General features: G+C 42.9%; 1 protein-coding gene across 2 annotated transcripts in view; it reads right to left on the bottom strand.

Moving 5' to 3' along the window:
- Nucleotides 1-23,404, bottom strand: part of LOC122559487 (E3 ubiquitin-protein ligase TRIM33-like) — a 110,957-nt gene extending 87,553 nt beyond the window's left edge. The window contains exon 1 of one of the 2 annotated variants that reach the window (XM_043708986.2): nt 23,006-23,404. In XM_043708986.2, the coding sequence (XP_043564921.2) occupies nt 23,006-23,276 (271 nt within the window). In that variant the 5' untranslated portion in view covers nt 23,277-23,404. The remainder of the gene's footprint in view (nt 1-23,005) is intronic. The other variant, XM_043708989.2, reaches the window with a different exon arrangement.
- Nucleotides 23,405-25,486: the final 2,082 nt, after the last annotated feature.

Raw genomic sequence — 25,486 nt, 5'->3', positions numbered from 1 at the left:
CAAGGAGATAAGCCCAGACAAGTGAATGTAGACCAAGGTCAAGATGCAACTCAAGCCCTTTGTGTTCCACAGATTATCAAGCTTGCAGCTTTCCCCCCTCACAAGTAATCTTCTAAATATTGATTAAACCTAAAGTTAATGCTGATCTCTGCCTCTGCACACCTACTCCACAGCTGTAACATTGCATTCCTTGCTCAATTCTATTATCCTAGCGCATTTTGTATGGTATGATCTGCTTGTACAGCATGCAAAACAAACCTTTTCAATGCACCTAGATACATGTGACAAATTATAAATAAACCAAATAAATCTGTTGTTTAAGTGTGCTAGTATAATTCAAAACAGTTTGGATTTGGTTAACAGAGGACAGGTTGAGAGATGAATCCCAGAGGCCTGTTAGAAATGCTTCCTGCTCAGCTCTTCCTTACAGGATGATGATGATCAGGAAAAGCCCTCTGACTCTCAGAACTGCATTTATTTTAGGCGAAAGGTTCAAAGACAATTGAAGGCGTGCGTTATAAATTACACTGCCTGTGAGAGGAAATGGATCAAAGAGTCACTTTTAAAAAGGGAATCAGATAAATATTCAAAAAGGAAAGCTTCACAGGTCAATTTAAAAAAAGGCAAAGACATACAAGTCAGATAGCGCTCTCAAAGAGTGGAGAGTATAAAAGGGACCGAATGGCCTCCTCCTGGCTGTATGAATTCGTGATGAGTCGTGACAACTATGTAGCTGAAGTTATAAGAGATTTTTCTTACAAAATGGGGGAAAGAGAGGGAGTATGTCTGACATGACTCCAATAATGATGGTTCAGACCACTTCCCTAAAATACATTTGTAAAGCTCCTACCATGCAGTATCACTTGAAGTCCAGATATGACAAATCAAGTGAGGAGCTGATTGCGCACAAATCTTCCATTACTTAATATTAATACCAGATCTAAAAGAAACCATGGTTAATCAGGTCTGTCAACCCCGAAACAATACTTTGTAAAATGAGGGCTCAACTCCAAGAATCTGACTTGGCAAAATGTACTCAGTCATCTCTATAAAACAGCTCAAAACCCTGTCCTTCTGTTGATCCATTGAGATTGCTGCACTTTTCATCAGAAAGAAGCACCCCGTCGCTGTTCAGCCACTGACATTAGAGACATGCAGCACAGTCCACAGACCTCAGTGGTCTCCTTACTGAAGGGAGTCAGTATTCCCATTAGGGGTGAGTAATATCCTGTGTGAGATAGAGCAGAATGAACAGTTACGTAGAGAGGCTAGACTCAATTAGGTAACCTCTCATGGTGGTCATGGGATTTAGTCATTCAACCTCAATGTTTAAAAGAATGTGATGTTTGTCACGACTACAACAGCAACTATTAAAGTCCAGCAGATACCTTGAATCCACCAATATGGTGGATAGTGAAGCCTTTAACTTGCTCTCACTTAGAAACAGAGAACTTAGCACAAGCTCAACGCTTGTTTGCGCAATGAAATAGCAATTTTTCACAATGTTTATTTGTTCCAGCCTGTGTCTGTATCTATTCACATTTTAAAGCCTAATGAATGCAGAAATAGGCAGCTGGGGTGTAAGTAGCTATAAATCTTTACACTTTCTTGGATCTCACAATATTTATAGCGCCAACAGATTTAAGACACATTTTGGTCTGTGAGATTAGTATCTGATCTTTATGCTCCCAGAAACTGCCCTATTTCCAATCTTCAGTCAATAGATGCACTTCCCAGCTTCCACACGCTACCCTTCATTCCCAGACACCACAGCCTTTTCAAACAGACCATTCCACAAAGGTACATTTTCAGCGCGAGACTGAAGCTTCAAGATGCAGACAATTACTTTCCAAATCACCAAATTTTAAGCGGCAAAAGCAGAAATTACAGGAGAAACTCAGCAGATCTGGCAGCATCTGTGGAGGGAAAGCAGATAGTTTCAGATCTTGCAACCCTTCTACAGAATTCAAGATCTGTTCTGAAGAAGGGTTATTGGAACCAAAGCGTAAACTCCGCTTTCCCTCTGCAAATGCTTTTATATTTCTGATTTCCAGCATCCACAGCATTCTTTCAGTTTTCCAAAGTTAAGTTTGCAAAAGAATACTGAGCTGCAAAAGGAAACAAAAACATAAGCAGCGAGCAAACCATTCAAACCATTGTTTTGAATGATGGAACTGGCTCAATCATGGTAGATCTTCTGCTTCAGCTATAATTTTCCAACTATCCCCTATATTTCATAGTGCCTGGAGAAGCCAAAGACGTACTGCTTTCAGCCTTAAATATATTGAAAGGTGGACTATCCATAAACCTCGAGGTAATACAATTCCAAAGATCCAAATTCTCAGTGAAGAGTCTTCTCCACACCGGAGCATGAAAAGGCTGTAGGCTGTGTTCTGGATTCCCCAGTCAGGGGAAACATGCTCAAGCAGCTACCCTTTAAAGGCCCTTCAATGATTTATAACAAAAGCACCTTTCATTCTTCAGAAGTGCATAGGCCAAATTTACTTCACACTCTCTCTCTCGCCTCAAGTCCACTCCTCCCAAAACCAAATCTAGCCAATCTTTCACTTTATCGTCACCACAGTGGACAAATATCTCGTCTGCCCCTTGCCCTCCTGATTAAATTCCAAAATAACTTTGTATTCAAAGTTTGTGAGAAGATTTGTAGCTCGGGTGCTCGTTGCTGTGGTTCTGTTCGCCGAGCTGGAAGTTTTTGTTGCAAACATTTCGTCCCCTGTCTAGGTGACATCCTCAGTGCTTGGGAGCCTCCTGTGAAGCGCTTCTGTGGTGTTTCCTCCGGCATTTATAGTGGCCTGTCCCTGCCGCTTCCGGTTGTCAGTTTCAGCTGTCCGCTGTAGTGGCCGGTATATTGGGTCCAGGTCGATGTGTTTGTTGATGGAGTTTGTGGATGAGTGCCATGCTTCTAGGAATCCCCTGGCTGTTCTTTGTTTGGCTTGCCCTATAATGGTAGTGTTGTTCCAGTCAAATTCATGTTGCTTGTCGTCTGCGTGTGTGGCTACTAGGGATAGCTGGTCGTGTCGTTTCGTGGCTAGTTGATGTTTGTGGATGCGGATCGTTAGCTGTCTTCCTGTTTGTCCTATATAGTGTTTTGTGCAGTCTTTGCATGGGATTTTGTACACTACGTTAGTTTTGCTCATGCTGGGTATTGGGTCCTTCGTTTTGGTGAGTTGTTGTCTGAGGGTGGCTGTTGGTTTGTGTGCTGTTATAAGTCCTAGTGGTCGCAGTAGTCTGGCTGTCATTTCAGAGATGTTCTTGACGTATGGTAGTGTGGCTAGTCCTTTGGGTTGCGGCATGTCCTCGTTCTGTTGTCTCTCCCTTAGGCATCTGTTGATGAAATTGCGAGGATATCCGTTTTTTTGCGAATACCTTGTATAGGTGTTCCTCTTCCTCTTTTTGCAGTTCTGGTGTGCTGCAGTGTGTTGTGGCCCTTTTGAACAGTATCTTGATGCAAGGACTCCACAAACACCAACTAGCCACGAAACGACACGACCAGCTATCCCTAGTAGCCACACACGCAGACGACAAGCAACATGAATTTGACTGGGACAACACTACCATTATAGGGCAAGCGAAACAAAGAACAGCCAGGGAATTCTTAGAAGCTTGGCACTCATCCACAAACTCCATCAACAAACACACAGACCTGGACCCAATATACCGGCCACTACAGCGGACAGCTGAAACTGACAACCGGAAGCGGCAGGGACAGGCCACTATAAATGCCGGAGGAAACACCACAGAAGCACTTCAGAGGAGGCTCCCAAGCACTGAGGATGTCACCTAGACAGGGGACGAACCGTTTGCAACAAAAACTTCCAGCTCGGCGAACAGAACCACAATAACTTTGTATTGTCAGTCACTTAGAGCAAGGGGAAAAATGATTACAGAAATAAGGTGCGAGGCAGCCTCTAGTGTTTTGTCTCTACCCTAGTAGGAACAGTATTTAATGAATGTTTAAGACGGAGTGCAGTGACAGGATAAAAGGTAGAACGTTATATACACTTAGTTTCTATTTCAAAAAGAGAATAGCAAGGTGACAGTTGCAAGGAAGAGAATAGTGTGAACATTTGTCACTTCATAGTTAGGACAGGGAGACAGAATGCTGGAGAAACTCAGCAGGTCTGGCAGCATCTGAAGAGAAAGAGAAATCGAATCACATGATGAACTCTCTCTCTACAGATGCTGCCTGACCTGCTGAGTTTCTCCAGTACTCTCAGTGTTTGTTTCGGATTTCCAGCATATGCAATATTTTCCTCCAATAAATGCTACATTTTTCACTCCCCTTTTCACAACCCCTTCTTCAATCTAGTGAAACCAGTAATTGCCGCCTCTTTGTCCAGCTGCTGTTCTTTTGCCCAGTGGTGCAACATCCTCTACATCTCACCCAAAAAAAGGAAGAGTAGAAGGAAAAAAGTCAGTAAAGCAGATCCAAGGGCCTAAGAAAATGACACACCAGAAAGGCAGGTGAACAAGTGGCGATCTCCCCAGACCTGCCACATGCAAATGCACAGCAACTCAACTGAAAGATCCTGCCAGCAGACAACTGCTGCTTAGGCTTCAAGTGTCACACTCTTTTCAACACTTCAAATGTTTATTAGGAAAGGAAAGCAGATACTGACTGAAGAGTTAACATGGCGGTCATCCAGGTGCCCATACTCACATCAGCCAACGCTGCGATTTACAGCCTGCAGCATCACTAAAAACTCGGCCCTCACTTTTAACAGAGAGCTTATATTGTACAATTTAACAGAACAATCCACGGCTTTGACCTGGCATTACCCAGTATTACTTTCCAAACTTGTGAGACCAACACCAGTGCCAGACACAGCCCTGACATGAGTAACCACAGGATACAACAGGAGGATTCTATGCGGTGATGAAGAACGTATTGTTGCTTACATTGAATCAATGGAAAGCTGTTCAAATTCTACTGGCAGCCTAACAAATCTAGAACAAATGCAAATTCCTCAGGCAGAATCCTTGATGTCAAGTTGCTTGAACAGGTCAGACCCGATGAAAGGAATATAAAATTTGCTGATAAAAACAGACATGAACAGATAGTGGAATACAGTGCAATTGGGAAAAACGTGGTGAGAAGAACAGCAAACAAATTGAAAGGCTCCGAAGTGGCAAAATGGAACATGAAGAACAGACCATAAAGAAGCTTCCGTGAAAGAAAAAAAAAAGGAAATTAATTTGTCTCTTCAAATCAAAGCACAGTATGACTGGAATAAGTGCAAAGCAAAACTGGGACAAAAAAAATTAGAAATGACATAAGTGCAGATGGTACAAAGTTGACAGGGTCAGTGTCATTTGAAAGACTCATTGATTTGAAACGAGATGCGAAATAGCAGAATTAGAAAGTAACTAACCAGAGAGAATAAAAGGTCAGGTCCTAATTCAGAGCTTAAGTACACAGTTCGAGAGAGAGTGCGCAAGAGACCACTCTAGCTACGTGTGCAGAAAAAACAGGAAAAAGAGAACTTTGTTTCATACTGAATATGCTACCAGCCACTCATTTTGGGGCTTCCTGAAAGCCAATCGGAAATTAAAACTTCGACAGGATGTAAAACAGACAAGACAACCAGACACAGCTTCCCATAGGGCAAGTTATAAAATTATACCCCCACCCCCACCCAGAGAAACAGACCGCTTACCTGAATCCAAAACACACACCATCTCTTGTTCTATTTGGCTCAGTGGGGGCGTGACATGGTTAGCTCAGTTGGCTGGATGACTGGTCCAAAACAGACTGATACCAATAGTGTGGGTTCAATTCCTGCACTGGCTCACAATACCATGAAGGACTCTCCTCCACAACTTTTGCCCCTCAGCTTAAACCACCACAAGCCGCCTCTCTCCAATAAGTCAGCAGCCCTATGGCCCAGCAGGACTATGGCAACCTTGAATGGCTCAATAACCCCCAGTATATTAACCTGCCTCTGTGTACATGTGGTAGGGAATAGGGTTAAAGCACAAAACCTCCACTTGCCCCAGAGTCAAGGACACTAACACTCCAGATGTGCACAGAACTGCACATGGTTAATTGATTAACTGCGTTACATGGAAACCAGTCACTTGGTACTTGAACGTACAATAAAAAACCTGCAGATGATGAAAATCTGAAATAGAAACCGAAAACCCTGGAACTATGCAGTATGTCTGGCAGCATCTCTGAACACTGAACCAGCCAAAACGACCTTTTACTGCTGAATTCCAATAAGGTTTCAGCAAGTGAAAAAGGAGGGAGGAGAGTGAGAAGAACAGCAAAAGGGCAAGTCCATGCCAGAGTGCTGGATTAAATGACAAGAAAGCAAGACCAAAGGGAGTGGTAATAAGACCAGTGGAAAAAAATCCAAGAGAATGTGTGTCCAGAAGAGGTGTGAATGACATAGTAATGAATAGCTGTCATCCCCAAAAAGAACAGAAAAAGGGGAAAGGGAAGGGAAACAAGAGAGAGGCCAACAACGAAAAGCAAAACACAATAGAGTAGATATTATGCTCTAAAACATGTTACACTTGAGATTGAAATTAGAAGTGTGGATGGAATCAAACCTGGCGATGGAGACAATAAGTGAAATTAACCTCAGAATGTGCACAAAAACCACTTCTCAGGTGCGTTAACACAATAGATCTGAGCTTGATCACAGCAACAAAATATTTGGGGGAGGCATCAAGGCAGCTCCCAGAGGGCCAGACATACTGCGCTGTTTCAGGGTTTTTGATTTCTATTTCGGATTTTCATCATCTGCAGACGTGTGTCTGTGTTCAAGTACACAAGTGACTGCTGGTTTCCATGTAATTCGGTTCTATGGGAGCAAAGATCATCCATGAGAAGGGTTCAAGAGGGAAGGCAAGAAAAAAGAAGTGTTAAAACATGCCACTTTACCACACCAATTAAATTTCAAAAGATGTGAGATGAAATTGGAACAGATATCATGCTTTGTTCACCAGTAATATTCCTCACGATTATAGACTAAGACATTTTTCCCCTCATGCCCTCACACAAAACATGAGCACTTTTTGGAAGGAAAGCTAACACAAATTAAATGGTACCATTTCTAAAGGGAATAGAGGGGTTTACATACAGGAAAAAAAATCTTCAATCAAGTTCAAGAAATCCAAATGGAGGAGATTCTTATAAAGAATATGCCTTTATAAGCAGAGGTGCATAGTAAAACAACAAGGAAGACATTCAAATCTTTCTAAAGCACTGGTGAAGCCTTAGCTGAAGTATTGTAAACATTCAGACTCTTGCATCTATGAAACTTCAATACAAAGGTAAATTAGCTAGTTCCACCACCCTCCCCCACCAATCTTTAGCCCTGTGAACATTGAATCAGCTCCTGAAGACAATTCCATTCCCACCATTGAACGTGTGCCCACCTCACTCTCAGCTGACACTGCAGATCCTACTTAAACATAAGGCTCATTCCTTCATGACTTGCTTCATCTGTGTGGTTTTGATGCAAGTAGCAACAAAGAACATGTTTCCTAGGAAACAAGGCAAACAAATAGTTGTTTCTGTTGAGTGTTTCAACTGAGCACAGATGTGATAAATTCCATACTGCCTTCAGTTACTGAGCTTGATATCACTGACCCTCAAGTCTCTTATATCTTTATAACATGGAGCAATCCTTATTTGTAACTTGCAACTAAATGCAGCAATTTCACCAAGAAGGTAGATAAGCAATAGTGGGAAGGTGAACTATAAGCCAACCAACATGCAGAAACATGTTTTGGTGAATTTTAATCCCACCAACAGTCCAGACTACATAAAAAGGACATAGCACCACTATTTGTGTTCCATTCCCCTGATTAGCAAGGCCACAAACTGGTGACTCTGATGTTAAACAGTCAGCTCCCATTCTCCAAATCAAAAATACAGTGGAAATCAGAACGAAAAGCAGGGGGCTAGAGGAATTCAGCAGTTCTGGCATCATCTGTACAGCAGAGACAGAAAAACCAAATGTTACACTTTGGAATGGAAGGCAGTAGTTGAAAAATGAGTTTCTAGAGTACAAAGGTGGTAAAGAGAAAGATTAGATTAGATTAGATTACTTAGATTAGATTACTTACAGTGTGGAAACAGGCCCTTCGGCCCAACAAGTCCACACCGACCCGCCGAAGCGCCACCCACCCATACCCCTACATTTACCCCTTAAACCTAACACTACGGGCAATTTAGCATGGCCAATTCACCTGACCCGCACATCTTTGGACTGTGGGAGGAAACCGGAGCACCCGGAGGAAACCCACGCAGACACGGGGAGAACGTGCAAACTCCACACAGTCAGTCGCCTGAGTCGGGAATTGAACCCGGGTCTACAGGCGCTGTGAGGCAGCAGTGCTAACCACTGGGCCACCGTGCCGCCCACAAGATGTAAGGCAAGAGGGAAGATCAGTGCAAGTTTAGAGGGCAAATGTGATTAGCGATCACTTGCCAGAGAAAAGGTAAAAAAGGAGTGGACATATTTATGGAGAGATAATACAGGTCTCTACCAGGTGATAATAGCAGCATGAGTCAGCTCTGCTAGAAGAAAAACACATAGCAAGTGGGCAAACAAATTAGAGAACAAAGATTATAGTCTGAAGTGATTAAACTCAATAGAGCCCAGAGGCTGTGAAGGCTTAAGGAAAACAAGGTTACCTGCTACAGACATCAAAACAGAATTTGATCAGAAACAGCAAAGACCTGTAGCAAAACTGAAGTCAATGGGAATTGGAAAACACGCTGAGGAGTTGTGATTGGAGGTCAATCATCCCAACCCCAGGACATCTATGGAGGAATTCTTCAGAGTAATCTCCCAAGACCAGACATTTTAAGCTGCTTCAATGATCTTCCCTCCAACAATGTCACACCCCATCTGTTCCCTGATGATGGAACAACGTTCAGCACGATTTGTGACTGAAGCAGTCCCCGTCCAAATGCAGCAAGGCCCGGACAACATCCAAGTTTGGGCTCACAACTGGCAAGCAACAGGGGTTAGCAGCACTGCTTCACAGCACCAGGAACCTGGGTTCAATTCCTGCCTTGGATGGTTCGATTCTGATTCGGTTTATTATTGTCACACGTACTGAGACACACTGAAAAGTAGTACTATGTGCGCTATACAGACCAATCATAACTTACATATGCAAATCAGGGTAATAGAACAGAATATAGTGTGACAGCTACAGAGAAGGTGCAGAAAAAGATCAACTCTCATATGAGAGGTCCGTTCATAAGTCTGAAAACAGCAGGGAAGAAGTTTGTGAATCTGTTGAAACACTGTTTGCATGTTCTCCCTTGCCTGCGCGAATTCCCTCCCACAGTCCAAAGACATGGGGGTTAGGTGGATTGGCCATACTAAACTGCCCATGTAGTGTCCAGAGGTGTGCAGGTTAGGTTTAAAAAAAAAACTCCATATGGGGTTATGGGACTGGGTCTGGATGCTATAGTCTTCAGAAGGGCGGTGCAAACTCAATGAGCCAAATGGCTTTTATCTGCACTGTCGGGATTTTATGAAAATTCACGCCACGTAAATGACAGGCAAAGATAATCTGAATCAAGATAAGAACACAATCAATGCTCCTTAAAATTCAATGGTATTACCATTGCTGAATTAACCACTTTCATTCAGATGGTTATCACAAACTAAAAGCAGAACTGAATCAGCCACATAAACAGTGACTATAAGAGCACGAAGAAAAATGGGAATTCTGCAGAGAGTAACTCACCCAATTCTGTCTACCATTTATAAAAGGCACAAGCTGCACTGAATGAGTGCAGCTCAGCAACAAAAAAAAACAATTTCGCTGGCTCCCACTTACTGCATTTATTCCCTTCACCACTGGACAGCCAATAGCAGTAGCATTTACTATTTTCCAGATGCTCAGTAAATCCTCAAGGCTCCTTACACCGCACCTTCTAACCTGTGACCACAACCAACACAAAGGACAAGGGCAGCAGATACATGCGAACACCACTAGCAGCAAGTTCCCCTCCAAGCCACACGCCAACCTGAACTGGAAATAGATGACAGTTCCATCACGGTCATTGGTCACAATCCTCCAACCTTAACAGCACCTTGGGAATGCTTAACATGGATTGTTGTGGTTCACCAAGGCAGTTTAGATTTTAAATTGCCCTAGAGAAGGTGGTGAATATTCACTGGTCTAGCCAACAGTGCCCACGTCCTCTGAATGAATTAGAGTTATAGAGATGTACATAAAAACAGACTCCTCCGCCCATTTCATCCATGCTGACTAGATATCCTCACCTAATCTAATCCCATTTGCTAGCACCTGGCCCATATCCCTCTAAACCCTCCATATTATATACACATCCAGATGCCTTTTAGATGCTGTAATTGTTCCAGCTTCCACACTTCCTCTGGCAGCTCATTCCATACACGCACCACCCTCTGCGTGAAAAAGTTGAATCTATCCTGAGCCAAATAAACACTGAACTATGGCAATTGATTTTGCAAAATGTTTTTTCCTAGAAGACAGCTGAAGCGGGCAGACTTTGCCTCAGCTTCTTCCCACAGCAAAGACCAACTTAAAAGGAAACATATTAGAAGTTGAGAAAGATAGAGAATTATGGGGAGCAGGAAAACACCAGGGCACTTGTGTCTCCCTATCTTAGCAGACACCACACACAAAGTAGACATTGTTACAGACCACACCAAACGCCCTCAAAAATATGTTAAGGGCATATAGCTTTTTCTCATTTTAAATACAAGTGCTAGGCATTGCATTCCAGATGCAACTTGATTGGTCAAATTGTTCAACATTAAGCAAAACAATTTATTCATATACTACTGTCAAAGTAAGAAGAAATTGGAATAATCGAACTCTATTGGAAAACTACTAAACAGTAACTGTTCCAATAAAGTGGAGGTGCCAGTGTTGGACTAGGGTGGACAAAGTTAAAAATCACAACACCAGGTTATAGTCCAATATGTTTATTTGGAAGTACAAGCTGTCAGAGCACTGCTCCTTCATCAGGTAGCTAAAAGAGCAGTGCTCCAAAAGCTTGTACTTCCAAATAAACATGTTGGACTATAACCTGGTGTTGTGTGATTTTTTAACTTATTCCAATAAAGTCACATCCCATAAATACAGCCTTGGCAAAAGGCAAATTCATATGCAAGTTTCCAGTCTCGGAGGAAAAAGCATGAAGAACAAAACTCAGGAGAGCACCAGGTAGAGATGTACTGCAACTTCCAAACACAGCTTCAAGACCCAAGCAACCGTAACTGAAAAACTAAAACTAAAAATCTGGGTTCTTTGGGAGCTTGATCCCACCGATTCAGGCAGCTTCTATCGTTCCAAATTTAGAAAAAAAAAACCTAAGGCCTCAAGCTGTTTACTTTGAGCTTTGAAGCAGACCACTTACATCTCTGTCTCAATCTTTCTTCATTGAAAAAGAAACCAAGATCAAATACACCTCTTAAAGCCTTAGTATCTTCACAACATACAAAATCAGATGTAAAATTATGCAGTTCAGTTTGCAAGCCAACCTCCTAAACAATAACATACCATGAACATTCATCACACCAGTCCACTGCACCCACTCCTATCTTTTCCCTAGCTTTACATTTGCTTAGCAGCTGTCTGACATTTTCCATCTGAAACATTGGCTGTTTGTCGCTCTCTCTCTGCCCCCGCCCCGCAGATTTCACTTGACCTCTTGAATAGTAGCAATATAATCAGTTTGTACTTTCTAACTTCCAGCTTCCACATGATATGATGACACTTTAACAGGCAGTTTATGGCAGACGCACTTACGTATTTCTAACTCATACAAATATTAATTAGGAGACCGTTCGGTCTTCAAGCCTGCTCCACCATTTGATAAAATCCCGGCCAGTCTAACTGTGACCTCAACTCTACTGTTAAATTGTACCCCCTAGTCTTAGAAGGGAAAAATGCGCCTTCAGTGCCCACTCTGTCAGGTCCTCTCAGCACCTTCTACAAGGTTGCCCCTCATTGTTCAAAGCTCAAATGGATCCAAACTTCCATCCCAAGACAACTCCTCAAACCCAGAAATCAGCAGAATTACCCTTCTTTGAACTGCTTCTAATGCAATTATGTTGTTTCTCAAGTAAGACGACCATAATTGCACACAGTACACCTGCTGATGCCTCACCAATAACCCAATTTAGCATCACAGAAGTTTTGCCATGTTCAATAACCCTTGCAATAAACAATGTTCCATTTACCTACCCAAATCATTCACTCAAACCGAATACTAACTCTGGAGATTTAGATACCAGGCTACACAGATCCCTCTGTATAACACACTTTGGGATCTTGCTGCTTTTATCCTTCCCAAAAACGCATAAGTTCACATTTTCTTAATTGTATCCTTCATCGACTAATTTTTTTGCCTATTCACTCTGCCCAAGTTCCATAATAAACTCTTCATGCCCTTCTCAACTTAAGTTTCCCACATATCTTTGCACAAGCATATGTTCAGACCCTTCATCCGGGTTGTTCATAGGGGACTTTAAATAGTTGAGGGCCCCACACCAATCCTTCTAGTACTCCACAGCTTGCCTACCTAAAAATGACCCACTTATACCTACTCTCTGCTTCCTGAGAGCTAATGGCTGTGTCTCATTGTGACATTCACGTGAGATGCAACATGATGGTATCAGAAGAAAAACAAACAACAATCAAATCATCAGGTAATTAAATTGAGGGTCATAATCACACCAAACTTCAGGGAGGTATTATTTTTGTAAATCTGAGATAGATAAGTTATTATTAAGCAAAGGTATTAAGGAGATATGAGCCAGAGGCAGGTATATCAAGTTAGGCACACAGACAAAACCTCATTTGAACGATTGGACAGATTTGAGGGGCTTATTCCTGTTCCTAGGATGATATCACGACTACTTCCATCTCTATCTCGTATTCCAAATAAAAGGTTTGGTTTCTTCGAAGTGACAAGGCAGTTTGAATTAACCTACATTAAAGAAACAAATATCACCGCATGGTTTGACTGGGCACTTTGCAGTTCTACAAGTTGAGATCATTACCTCTGCTTCAATTTTGTTCAGCGTTTTGCACTGGTCATTTTTGTTTCATTAGTTATTCTAGTTAACCTTCACAAGGTTGCTGTCCTGTCATTCACACCTCCTCAAGTCATATCTTTTGTTCCTTAAATTGCCCCATCATCATTCCAACTGACTTTACATGAGGAGACAGTACATTGTATTCCCTGCCAGATCACTTCTGACCCATTACCTTCCTTACAGGTGAAATACAGAAGCTAGCTCAAATGACAGTATAGCAGGTCATATTTCAAACTAAAGGGGAGCTGTGCATATCCATAAATAATTTCAGTCACTTTCTATACTGCAGCAAGTCATCACTGCCATTTATGGTACAAAGAATTTATTACATAGAAAGAGGCGGTCAGTCCAAATCGTCTCTGCCAGCCTGTGTGGCAATACATCCCCTCCCAACTAAACTGATTTGCAGATCTTTTTATTTGTTTTTCAATTTAGAACTCAAGCTTCATCTTAAATGAATTTATTATCTATCTTAACTTTATACAGTAATCTGGTATTCTAACCATTCCCTAGGTAAAGGGGTTTCTCACAAATTCCTTTCTGGACTTAATGACTCATATTGACATTCTTGGGTTTGGAAATCTCAAAGTGAAACAAAAACAAGCTTAACCTACCCTGCCAAACCAAATTAATTTGGAGCACTTCCAAAAAAAAAGAAGAGGTATAGGCCATTCAGCCCTTCAAGCCTGCTCTGCCATTCAACGTGATCATGGCTGATCATTCAACTCAGTATCCTGTCCACACTTTCTCCCCATACCCCTAGAACCCTTTCGCCTTAGGAACTATATCAAAATCCTTCATGGAAACATTCAATGTTCTGGCTTTGCCACTTTGAGGCAGAGAATCCCACATGCTCACTGCTCTGTTGGTGAAGTAGTTTTTTCATCGCAATCCTAAATGGCCTACCTCCCACATCCTTTAACTGTGACCACTGGTTCTGTGCTCCCCAATCATCAGCAACACCTTTTACCATGTCTAGCCCTGTTAGAATTTTATCAGTTTCTATGAGATCTTCCTTCATTCTTCTGAACTCCAGCAAATATAGTTCTAACTGACCTAGTCTTTCTTACATCAGTCAATCCTACCATCCCAGGATCAGTCTGGGAAACTTTTATTGCACTTTCTATAGCTAGAACGCCCTTCCTCAGAATGTGACCAAAACTGCACACATTACTCCAGGTGTGGTCTCACCAAGACCTTGTACAATTTCAGCAAGATGTCCTTGCTCCCATACTCAAATCCCCTCACTGTGAAGTCAAATTAAAAAGGTAGGTAAGGGATGGGAATTAAGAAAGATTGTTCTGGACTGTGTCACCAATAGCCAGGGGTTATAGAGGTGGAGGTTCTATGGTGACGTCAACAGTTTTCAATTAATGCTGTTGTTTTGTTTTGGGGGAAAAATTTCCTCAAAAAATCCTTGTGAACTTTGTGCACAATTCTGGAATTTCACATAGTACAAAGATCCTTCCTATTGAGTTACTCCTGGTCATCTCTCATCCAATGTTTGTACCAGTTTCAACTGCCATTTTCTTTAGCCAACCATTGCCTATAAAGACAAAGAAATACATCAAAGAGAAAAATATATATAAATATATGGAGGCAACTTGGAATCCCAACAACCGGTCAAAGGTCATGGAAATAATTGGAAACAGCTGGTCAGAAACTTCAAAATCCAAACAACATGGTTCCACCCTTTCGTGACATAGCTTCTTCACAGTCAAAGAATGAGTTAGGAAAGAATCCAGTGAATGGGTAGCTGACAGCTTAAAGCAGGCCCAACAGCCTACTCAGCCGCTCCCTACAGCTTAAACCCTCCAACCCTGGCAACATCTTTGTCAACCTTTTCTGAACCTCAAGTTTAAACAACATCCTTCCTATAGAAGGGAGACCAGAATTGCATGCAGTGTTCTAAAAGTGGCCTAACCAATGTCCTGTACAGCTGCAATATGACATCCCAACTCAATGCACTGCCCAATGAAGGCAAGCATGCCAAACACCACCTGTCTACCTGCAACTCCACTTTCAACTATGCACTTCCCTCCCTAGGTCACTTTGTTCAGCAACAGTCCCCAGGGCCCGACCACAAGTCCTGCCCTGGTTTTCCTGACCAAAATGCAACATCTCACATTTGAGCTTAAACTCTATCTGCCACTCCTCGTGCCAACAGAACTTCAATAGAACCAGTCGTGACCAGACATCTCCAAGCTCTTTACAGTTAATGAAGAACGTAGTCACTGACAATTTACACACAGCATGTTCCCACGAACAGCAATAATGACTCGATCATCTATTTTTTTTGTGATGGTGATGGGGGATGTTTTTGGACCAAGACCATTGGATGAGGTACCCTGCGCCTGGAAACAGTGTTGCAGCGTTCTGCTGTGTGTCGACAGACACAACAACGTTTAAGGTTCCCCAGCACAAGTGGCACGTGCAACACCACCTCCGCACATCATCGGGCTTTCACAGGGGACACACACACACACACGACAAATCAGCAGCCAACTAACCCAGCTTGCATCCAGTCTCTGGGAAGTCACCCCAACATCTCCAAGCAATTCAGTTTGCCCAGTCCCCAGCTTCCTACCCAATAGCTGGAGGTCAGGAAGCTCCCGCCCAGACTCATCCAATGCCCGGGCTAACATCCCTCTCTCAAGAAGTGCCTGAACATAATCGACTTGGACAATTCAGTCTGCAGAATATCACTGATTCAAACTCTTGCTTTGTCAAATTATACAACTTCAAAAGCATAGGAACTAAGTGCTGCAGAACAGAACATTTGCCAGTTCAGACAAGCTGTAACAAAAAAGGAACAATTTTCTTGTTTATCAGTTAGTTTACTTCTCTTAGTTGCATGACGCAACATTAATGGATTGTTGCCCAGTGATCAATCTCTATCAATTCACCTGGAACAGACCCAGACAAGCATGAGAGAAAACCCAAGCAGTGTAAATCTTTGGGAACTATTTGTCCAAAGTCACCAGTTTGTCCCAAGCATGTTAAATTTACCACATCGTCTCAAATTACTCCCTTACTGCAGCCTTCAGCCTCACTTCCTGAACAGAATCTACTTGCTTTTGAATGAATCAGTACAGATTCCAAAATGTCTCCCAAGCAATCTGATCCACAACTTGTATTATCAAGCATTTCTGGGTCAAGTCAGATATACAATAAGCTATTCCTTCCCTGCCCTCAATGTTAAAAAAAATGTACTTCTAAATTTAATCTCAAGAACACCATTTACTGTGGTATGAAAGATATTTTATCCACACCACGTATCAACCATCCTTTGGCAATACCATTTGGACAGGCCTAAGTCATCGAACTGAAATTTGTGATGCGAGCCTATGCTTGGCAGCTACTGGAACAAAGCTGCCCAAACTAGTTTTAGCAAGGACCCCTGCAGCCAGGATTCAGACAAACATTCTTAACCCAAGAGACTGGGCTAAATTGCAATCCGGATTTCAGAGATAGAGGCCACTTAGTATGTGAAACTCAATATACTTTTGAAAGTGATATGAACTATTTGATCAATGGTGCAATCTAATAGACTTTTTTTTGAGACAGAGGTATGATATCTCTCATTTCACATACCTGAAAATCAGAACACAGCCTGACTTGGAGTGAGCCCAGTGTCTTGTGTTTACGTGGCATGTTCAATGTAGTCAACTGACCAAAGTGCTTCAGAGGGGCTTTTGCAAACAGACATCTATCCAACAAAGCAGGATATTCAGTGATTACCAAATACCTGGTCAAAGAGTTGAGTTTTAAGGAGCGACTTTGGGAGGGAATTCCAGGATCATGCATGCAAAAGTATGGCTGCCACTAGCGGACTGATTAGTGCCAACCTCTGAAATCAGGGATGCACAGAAGATTGTAGATATTTCAAAGAAAAAGATGAGAGCACAAGGTACAAAGTTACAGAAAAATTTGAAGACAAAAATGTAATCAAAAACAAAACTGTGGCCAGACTGGGAGAGTATATAGATTGTTGTTCTTCACGTTGTGCTGCCCAATGGAAGATGTAGAAACAACAGTAGAAGTGACATCACGGAACCAAAACAAGCGCTATCTCCCTTTGACTTTGTTCAATTTTCTGATTCCTATTGAGAAAGGCTGACCTGTAACTTTCATGCATTCAACATTGGACTCTTACTTGTAATACACAGATCCCTTTCACAGAACAAGCAATGCTCACACGACTTTGGATTTCTTAAAGCAACACGCCTTCAAAATGTATGCTGTCACAAGGCAGAAGCGTACAGCAAGGAAGGACTTCTTGTTGGATGATTTTGACCATGTCACTTCAAATGCTTCCATAAACCCTTACAGAACCAGAGGGAGAGTAAACTCATTCTACTGTTTTAGTTCTTTGAAAGAGCTAACCAATTATTGCCACTTCCTGCTCTTTTTCCTGTTAACCTAGGAACGTATTCCTTCTCAAATATTTATCCTTTTGAACATGCTGTTGAATCAACTTCCACATAACCCACCTACCACCCATCTTTCCATCGGGGATCATAACTGATCCTGCAGGCCTCATTTTTAAGCCATGGGAAAGCGGCCATTGCTGGAAGAACTGTTTCCCCTCTATCTCCATAATATTAGTGCACTTGCAAAGCAGTTCTGCTGCAGAAATCCCTCCACTCATTAAATGTATCTGTCTAATTGGACTACTTCATCTCCAGTGGATGTCGTTAATAGCCACATTTACATTGTACCCTAGGTCTCATGGGAGGAAGCTAATTAAACCACACTTCCCCCACTCAGATTTCTCCAATGTACCACTGGTCTTCCCTTAAACAGGCTGAACTACCATGACTAAACAGTTCAATAATGTCCTTTGTTGAGTGACAAGGTGGATAGCTAAGAACAGATGAAGGAAGGATGTGGGAGACTAGCCATTGCAATGCCACAAAAATTAGCTTGGAACAGAGTTTATTGTAGGAAGACTTACATTCATATAGCAACTTTCACCACTCCAGGACTTTCCAAAGTACTTAATAGCCAGTGAGGTACTTTTGAAATCAACCATTGTCATGAGATAGGAATGGAGAGAGCCAAGTTTTGTCGTTTGCGAGAGATTGCTATGCAATCAGTTAGTGTCAATTAGAGTCATAGAGATGTACAGCATGGAAACAGACCCTTCAGTCCAATCCGTCCATGCCAGCCAGATATCGCAACCCAATCTAGTCCCACCTGCCAGCACCCCTCCAAACCCTTCCTATTCATATACCCATCCAAATGCCTCTTAAATGTTGCAATTGTACCAGCCTCCACCACATCCTCTGGCAGCTCATTTTATCAATTGGTTCAGTAACAATATTATTCAGGAAACTGGGGAGAACTCCCCCATTCTTTGGGGTAAGAAAATATTATGAAGTTATTTACAGCACAAAAAGATTATTCTATGATCCACACTTATGTTTATACTCCGTGAACTTCCTCCTCTTCACTGATGTGAGTCAACAAATCCACTGATCCTTTCTCTCTCTCTCTCTCTCTCACACACACAAACTTATCCAGCTGCCTCTTTAGGTACATCTATGCTATTCACCTCAATGACTCCTTGTGGTAGCAAGTTTCACATTCTAACCAATCGGAATAGACTAGAACCTTATCAGTAGCCAAAGGACTATGCAATGCCTTTTTAAAAAAAAAGGCCTCATCCAAAGGAAATGCACAGCTGACAGTGCAGTACTGAAACACATAGGAATGTCACACAAAATGTTACACTCAAGTCCCCAAGGAAGTTCTTTTAAAAAAGTCACCTAATTCAGAAACAAGTCAGCAACTCAGCCACCTGTGGCAACATTCAAAATAAGTCTGACGAGATCAGGTAACCAGTGATAGCTACTGTAACTACAGCAAGTAATCTGTGGAAAAAAAAATGCAAGAGCAACAAAGTCTCAAAACTAATTACTGTAATAGATCCCATTCTGATGTCAGAAATATGCAAAACAAAGTTGAGAACAGCAGCTTAATCTGAATTTTAAAAAAAATTGTGGAACATCAGAACCACCGAGAAAGAGACCACAGTGCTATCAAGGAATTAATGGTAACCTGTAGAGGATTGACATTTGGACAGCCAGCCAGTTCTTTAAGTGTTGATTGATGGATTTAAAAGCTCCTTACCAACAGCATTACGACAGGACTTCAGTAATGAACCTTCATCACCGCAGCACCTTCCTTGCAGCACAGTGGTTAACACTGCTGCCTCACACATCAGGGACTCTGGTTCAATTCCAGCCTTGGGTGACCGTTTGTGTGGAGTTTGCACATTCTCCCTGTGTCTATATGGGCTTCCTCTGGGTGCTCCAGTTTCCTCCCACAATCCAAAAATGTGCAGGTTAGGTGAATTGGCCATACTAAATTGTTCATAGTGTTAAGCAATGTGTAGGTCAGGTGCATCAGTCAGGGGTAAATATAGGGTAGGGGAATGGGTCTGGGTGGGTTACTCCTCGGAGGGTCAGTGTGGACTTGTTGGGCCAAAAGACCTGTTTCCACACTGTAGCGATTCTAATTACCTGATCCATAATATTTTCCAGGTTTTCTGGAGCGTGGAGGATTGGTGATGTTGAGTTTGCACAGTAAGCACACCAGGCAGTTTGAAGCATCATCTTGTTAATACTGGGCTTTTCCAATTGTAGCTGGTAACATGAAACAAATTGCTGGATCTCGGACAGACAGCTCCCTTTGCCTTGGGGGCCACCACATATTTCCAAGCCAGTATCTATCAAGAAAAGGCACTTTCCTTTCTTAAGGAAAAGTGTACAAAACATGGAAGTCAAGCTCCCAAAAACAGGACCTGCAGGTCTTCGATTCCAGGATGGGGGCCTCCTCTCTGTTCTGAGTTTCTACTGTGGGTCTCCAATGTAACAGAGCAGGCCAAATCCTGACCCACACCTCTCAGCTGGCAGTGTGCAGCCCTCTCAGCTTGATGTGGTCTCTTAGCCCAATGTGGACTTCCAGCCTCAACGTGATTCCAGAGCAGTCTCCCAACCTCAACAGCAAGCCCGGAATGGTCTGGAGTCAAGGCGCAGAGCAGACTGGAGGCGAGATGCCACCCAACATGGATTATTTGCTGTAGTTATAGTAGCTATCCATTTGTTACATGTGCTAGTCAGACTTCTTTGAAATGTTATGCTGCCAAAGGTTGGAAGGACTGTTGTTCTTAAACTTATTTCTCTACTTTCTCATTTATTCCCACGATCTGTAATGTTGGACTGACTTCTTTATTTTTCCATTTGTTTTTCCTCAGAAGTTGTACTGAAGAATCTGTACCCAGGTACGTTAGCACCCAAGGCGGAGCCACAAGTGGCGACTTGTAAACTTTTCACTGGACTCATTTGAGTATGTGACAATTAAGCTAATTCAATTCAATGTTTCACAGTTTGCACAAGGATACTTACAGATTTACATGTTGCCAGAAGCTCAGTTGATAGGCCTCTCACACCAGGGAAGGCATAAGCAAAGCATTGTGCCTTTTTTTTTTAAAAACAAAAATCACATACAAGCAAATCTACAAGAAAGGCAAGTTTTTAAACCAGCTCAAGCGTTCGACCAGTTTGGTAACCTCTGCCCCAATTTTCAGACAGTGGCTATTGGTAGTGACAAATGGGAACAGCAAAATCATATTACTTTGGCTTACACTATGCATTTGTCATTCCATCTCCTCTGCCAGATGATACCTTGTTACAGATCTACTGTAACTGCTTCTGACAAAGAAGTCAACAAAATAGGAATTGTTTTTCCTCTCTCCAAATGCTCCCTGTCCTTATGTGTGCATCCAGCATTTTCTGTTGATACCCTAGATAAGCAGCAACACTTTGGTTTCTAAAAATCTAGTCCAGAGATCAATGCCCTTGAAAGATTATTGGGCACTTTTACATGTGACCCCACGAATAAGAAACGAATTAAGTCATTTATGTGGCTAGAAATCCCTCCAGAGTGGAGTGCACGACCCTTAAATGACTGGTCTCTGAGGAGAGTGCAGCCCATCAGTGGAAACTCTCACTAGCCATACAGTGCTCCTAGGTGAAAGCCCCTTGAAATGTAGGTGTTTCCTATTCTATTTATTTACTTAAAGCTACAAATAGACCAAGATGTTGTTGTCCTGGGGAAGTGGACAGGGTGGATTTAATTTATCAGTTCAGCCCTTTAGCCTTCCTGCAATTCAGCTAGCCCTGCCTAAGACAGCCCCACTACAATTAATTCCCATTGAGTTGCCAAGAAACCACTTCAATCCGGTTCTGACCGGTTCCAGCCGCCCTTGACCGGTTCCAACCGCCCGTAGTGACTCAGCTGCCTCTACCACTCGGAGCTTCCCCATGGGGGCGGAGGTTTAGAGGGAAACGCCACCTTAAAGCCCTGCCTGTCAGTTTGGCGCCAGCGAGGCGCATTCTCCAACTGCCATGCCCAGCAATCATTTCACAGTTTGTTTTTTTAAATAAAAAAAAACACAGAAAAAGGGAGCAGCTCTGGTCAGGGAGTTGTGCACACCCCTGCGTGTTGGGCGGAAGCGGTACGTTCCTCGCTGCTTGTTACATTGTGGCTAAGCAACGAGAGAGGTAACTAATCAGCACCTCCAATACAATGCAGCAAAGAACTGCTACAATGTAACTACTCCCCAGGGACTATTAAACTTTATCAACATTATATATACACGCTGAATACCAAAACATTACTTGGCAACAACTTATCCACCACTGCCAGTGAATCGGGCCCGAATGGAAATAATTCTGGCTTGTCAGTTTCAGGGACCTTTCCCTTTCTCTTTGAGACCATCTTGCTATTTCGACCACCGTTTAAAACACTTCCACAAATTATTAGAGAAACTGGTCGTCCCCAGTGCATTTAGGCTTCACTTCCTAAGCATTAAAGGTGGTGCAAATTGGTTTTAGTCCCGGGTTGTTGGATCAAATGGTGTGTGCCACTTTTCTCGGATGTGGAATGATTTGTGTTACTGCATTGAGGTTAGCGTGAGCTAACTGCAATACTACACGTAGCTCCCCAGCAGAGTGAAGCACGGATTTAGAAGATAAACTTTTCGAAAGATTATATTGTTTAAACTAATTGTGACAACTGAAAGACTTTAAAATAGGCCCATCTTAAGTAAATTAAGAGGAGCGCGATTCAGATACCCCGGTTTCTCCAGTACTTCACCTGGGAGATCGGTCGGCCTCACAAAGACCCTCTTTGTTATCAGCGGGTCGGATTAGATGTTTGATTTTTGAATGCCAAATAGAAAGAGACCTTTTGTTCAAAAATTTCAGCAAGTCTCGTTTATGAACTTGAACTGAAAATGCCAGCTGGAGGCAAAAAGCGAATGAATTGGACCCCTTCACTGGAGGTAAAACCCAAAGTACGGGGGGCGGAGAGATCGAGTCCCATTGCCAGACTGACGTTGCAAAAAAAAGACTTAACTCTCATAGATGGTGTTTATACAAGATTGTAAAAGGACGCGGTTAAAATATTACGCTGCAATTATATTCAATGAAACTACAATGTAGCCGTTTGAATTCACAACCCGAACTGGCCTACTAACGGCAGTGGATTTTTTAAAAAGTCAGTATATATTCACCACAGCGCCCAAGTATTAGAAAACAAATCACATTCTACTAACTGAACACCGTTTCCCTGCGATCACTGTAATAGCCTGGATATGGTTAGGCAGCAGGCTCTGAAATACTTATCCATAAGCAACAGAAAAGTTAGAATATATAAAAGGTACATCAATCATTCAGTAGGTGTCTGGGTTGAGAGGGGCACCCAGACTGACAAAGGCTTCTACACTCGGCCTACTCTGTGTGTGTGTGTGTGTGTGTGTGTTTGCACTAGAGCGAACGAATCCGTGCGTTACGCAAGATCCCAGTGTGAGAAGAGGGGCGAGATCCCTCCCTGGCCAATATACTCACTCTGCTGATGCTGTGGAGGGGAGGAATCTGTCAGACTGCCCGCGGCGGCTGCGCCCGGCAGCACTAAGTGCCTGAGGGGCTCGGGCAGACACTTCTTGCAGAAGGAGTGCAGACATGGCAGCAGCTTGGGATCTCGACTTTGGAAATTGAGCTTGCAGACGGCGCACGTCTCCAGCAGGTTGAGCTGGGCTCCCTCCGCCTTCTCCCCTTGTTCCCGACTCTCGGCTTCGTTTCCTGTGTTGAGGCCGGGTTCCTGCGGGCTTTCTGTCATATCTCCAAATTTCAGACGCTTCTCCCGGTCGCAGCTCCCATTCGCCTTGCCGCTGGCAGTGAGTGAGTTGGCTGGAGGGAGGGGTGCTTTCCCTGGCCAAGTTGTGGCAGAGGGAAACGCTCAAGGGGCGTTCCGTTTGAGCCCGCTGTCAATTGCAGGAAATACTCCATCTGCCGGATACGACCCGCCAGTGAGAAGCGACGGAGCTCGATTCATCACGGCGCGTCACTGGGCCCTATTAATATTAATAACTCCCAGCAACAGGCAATCTACCTCCTCCACAAAACTACCCTCCCTTCAACTAGGAGGGATTCCCGAAGTCTGCCGAGTCAGGTCTCTGGGACATGACCCACGTGCCTCCAGATCTGTGCTGACCTCGAGAAGGGAATCTAGGGATGGCAAAGATATTATGGAACATAAAACTTGGTTGGGACCTGGGTTCAAGTCCCACAATGGCAGGTGGTGGAATTTGAGTGCAATTTTTAAAAAAGTATGGAATTAAGAGTGCAACGATGACCATCGTCAATCCATTGTCAGGAAAACCCATCTGGTTCACTAATGTGCTTTAAGGAAGGAAATCTGCCATCATTACCTGGTCTGGCCGACATGTGACCCACAGCACTGTAGTTGACTCCTAACTGCCCTTTGAGCAATAAGCCAATGACCCTCTGCTGGAAGTTGGGTCATAAAAGCCCTATGCAGTTCAATAATCAAATCCCAGTGTGACGAAAGCTATCTGATAAATGTTATGATTTTCAGAATTTGCATTTTTGACTTATGACATACTTGGTTAGTTTCTAAATAACTGGGTTATAGAACTTACTTACCCGTGGCATTTGGGCATCACTGGCTAGTATTTGATTTGATTTATCATGGTCACATGTACAAGTAGTACATGGCCATGCTAAATTGCCCATAGCACTAGATGCATTAGTCAGAGGGAAACGGGTCTGGGTGAGTTACTCTTTGGACGGTCGGTGTGGACTTGTTGAGCCAAAGGGCCTGTTTCCACACTGTAGGGAATCTAATCTAAGAAGTTTTGTTTTGCATGTAGTACAGCAGATCATAACATACAAAGACACAAAGGTAAGAAATGTGACAATACAATCTGCTGTAGAGTCACCCTACTTCAGCGGCACCTTGTCTAGTAATTGTAGCAGAGTCAGTCATACAGCGCAGAAACAGGCCCTTTGGCCCAACCCCTCCATGCTGACCAGTTTTCCTCAACTGAACTCGTCCCATTTGCCTGCATTTGGACCATATCTCTGTCAACCTTTTTATTCATATACCTGTCCAAATGCTTTTTAAATATTGTAATTGTTCCTCCCTGCTACTTCCACTGGCAGCTAATTCCAAACACATACCATCCTCTGTGTGAAAAAGTTGTTTGCCTCAGGACCCTGTAGGTTTGCTCACTGAGCTGGAAGGTTCATGTTCAGACATTTCATCACCATACTAGGTAATATCTTCAGTGAGCCTCCGGACGAAGCATTGCTGACGATTTACACTTTCTATTTATATGTTTGGGTTTCTTTGGGTTGTGTTGGACTTGGGCTCAATCTACCAGCTTACTTTCCTCTCTGTGTGAGCCGAGTCCTTTGTGTTCTTTCAGTGAAGCAATAGGAGAAGATATTCGGTCTCAAACTCTTAGTTTATTTTAGCAGGAAGTGGATAAAGTATACAGAGCTCTGGGTCTAGGTCTTCCCGTCCCTGACAAACAGCAAAGTGTGGTCAGTTCACGGAGTCCGACCTATTCCTGTCCCTGACCCAGTCTTTTATACAGTACAGAACGTCATGCAATCACTGAGGTGGGATTGTCTTCTGATTGGCTGTTGATCTGACTCCATTCTCAGCCTTCTCGCGTTCCCGGATGTCTGACCCCATGTGACCTCCTTCTGCCCGCGAAACAGTCTCCACGTGACCTCCTCTTGCGCGCGAAACAAATATATTATTAAAGGCTTCTGAATGCCTCACACTAAGCCATATATTTACAAGTCCCCCTTTTGCTCTCATGAAAATGAGACCAACAAACCAGTTTTATACATCACATTCACTCTCCGATGCATAGTCTTTACTTCCTGCCAGAGCCATGGTTTCCGACTCCATCTGTGACATCTGGTAGGGCGGGGGAGCCTTCCCTTCAATTGCTGTGATGATTACCCTGTTCAACAGAGATCTAATACAGGGGATACAACAACATCCACACAACA

The sequence above is a fragment of the Chiloscyllium plagiosum genome, unplaced genomic scaffold, assembly GCF_037043375.1.
Source record: "Chiloscyllium plagiosum isolate Xiang-an unplaced genomic scaffold, Cpla_swu_hap1 HiC_scaffold_19, whole genome shotgun sequence".
NCBI lineage: Eukaryota > Metazoa > Chordata > Chondrichthyes > Orectolobiformes > Hemiscylliidae > Chiloscyllium > Chiloscyllium plagiosum.
Note: the sequence above shows the minus strand (reverse complement) of the source record. Positions and strands in the feature narration are given on the sequence as shown.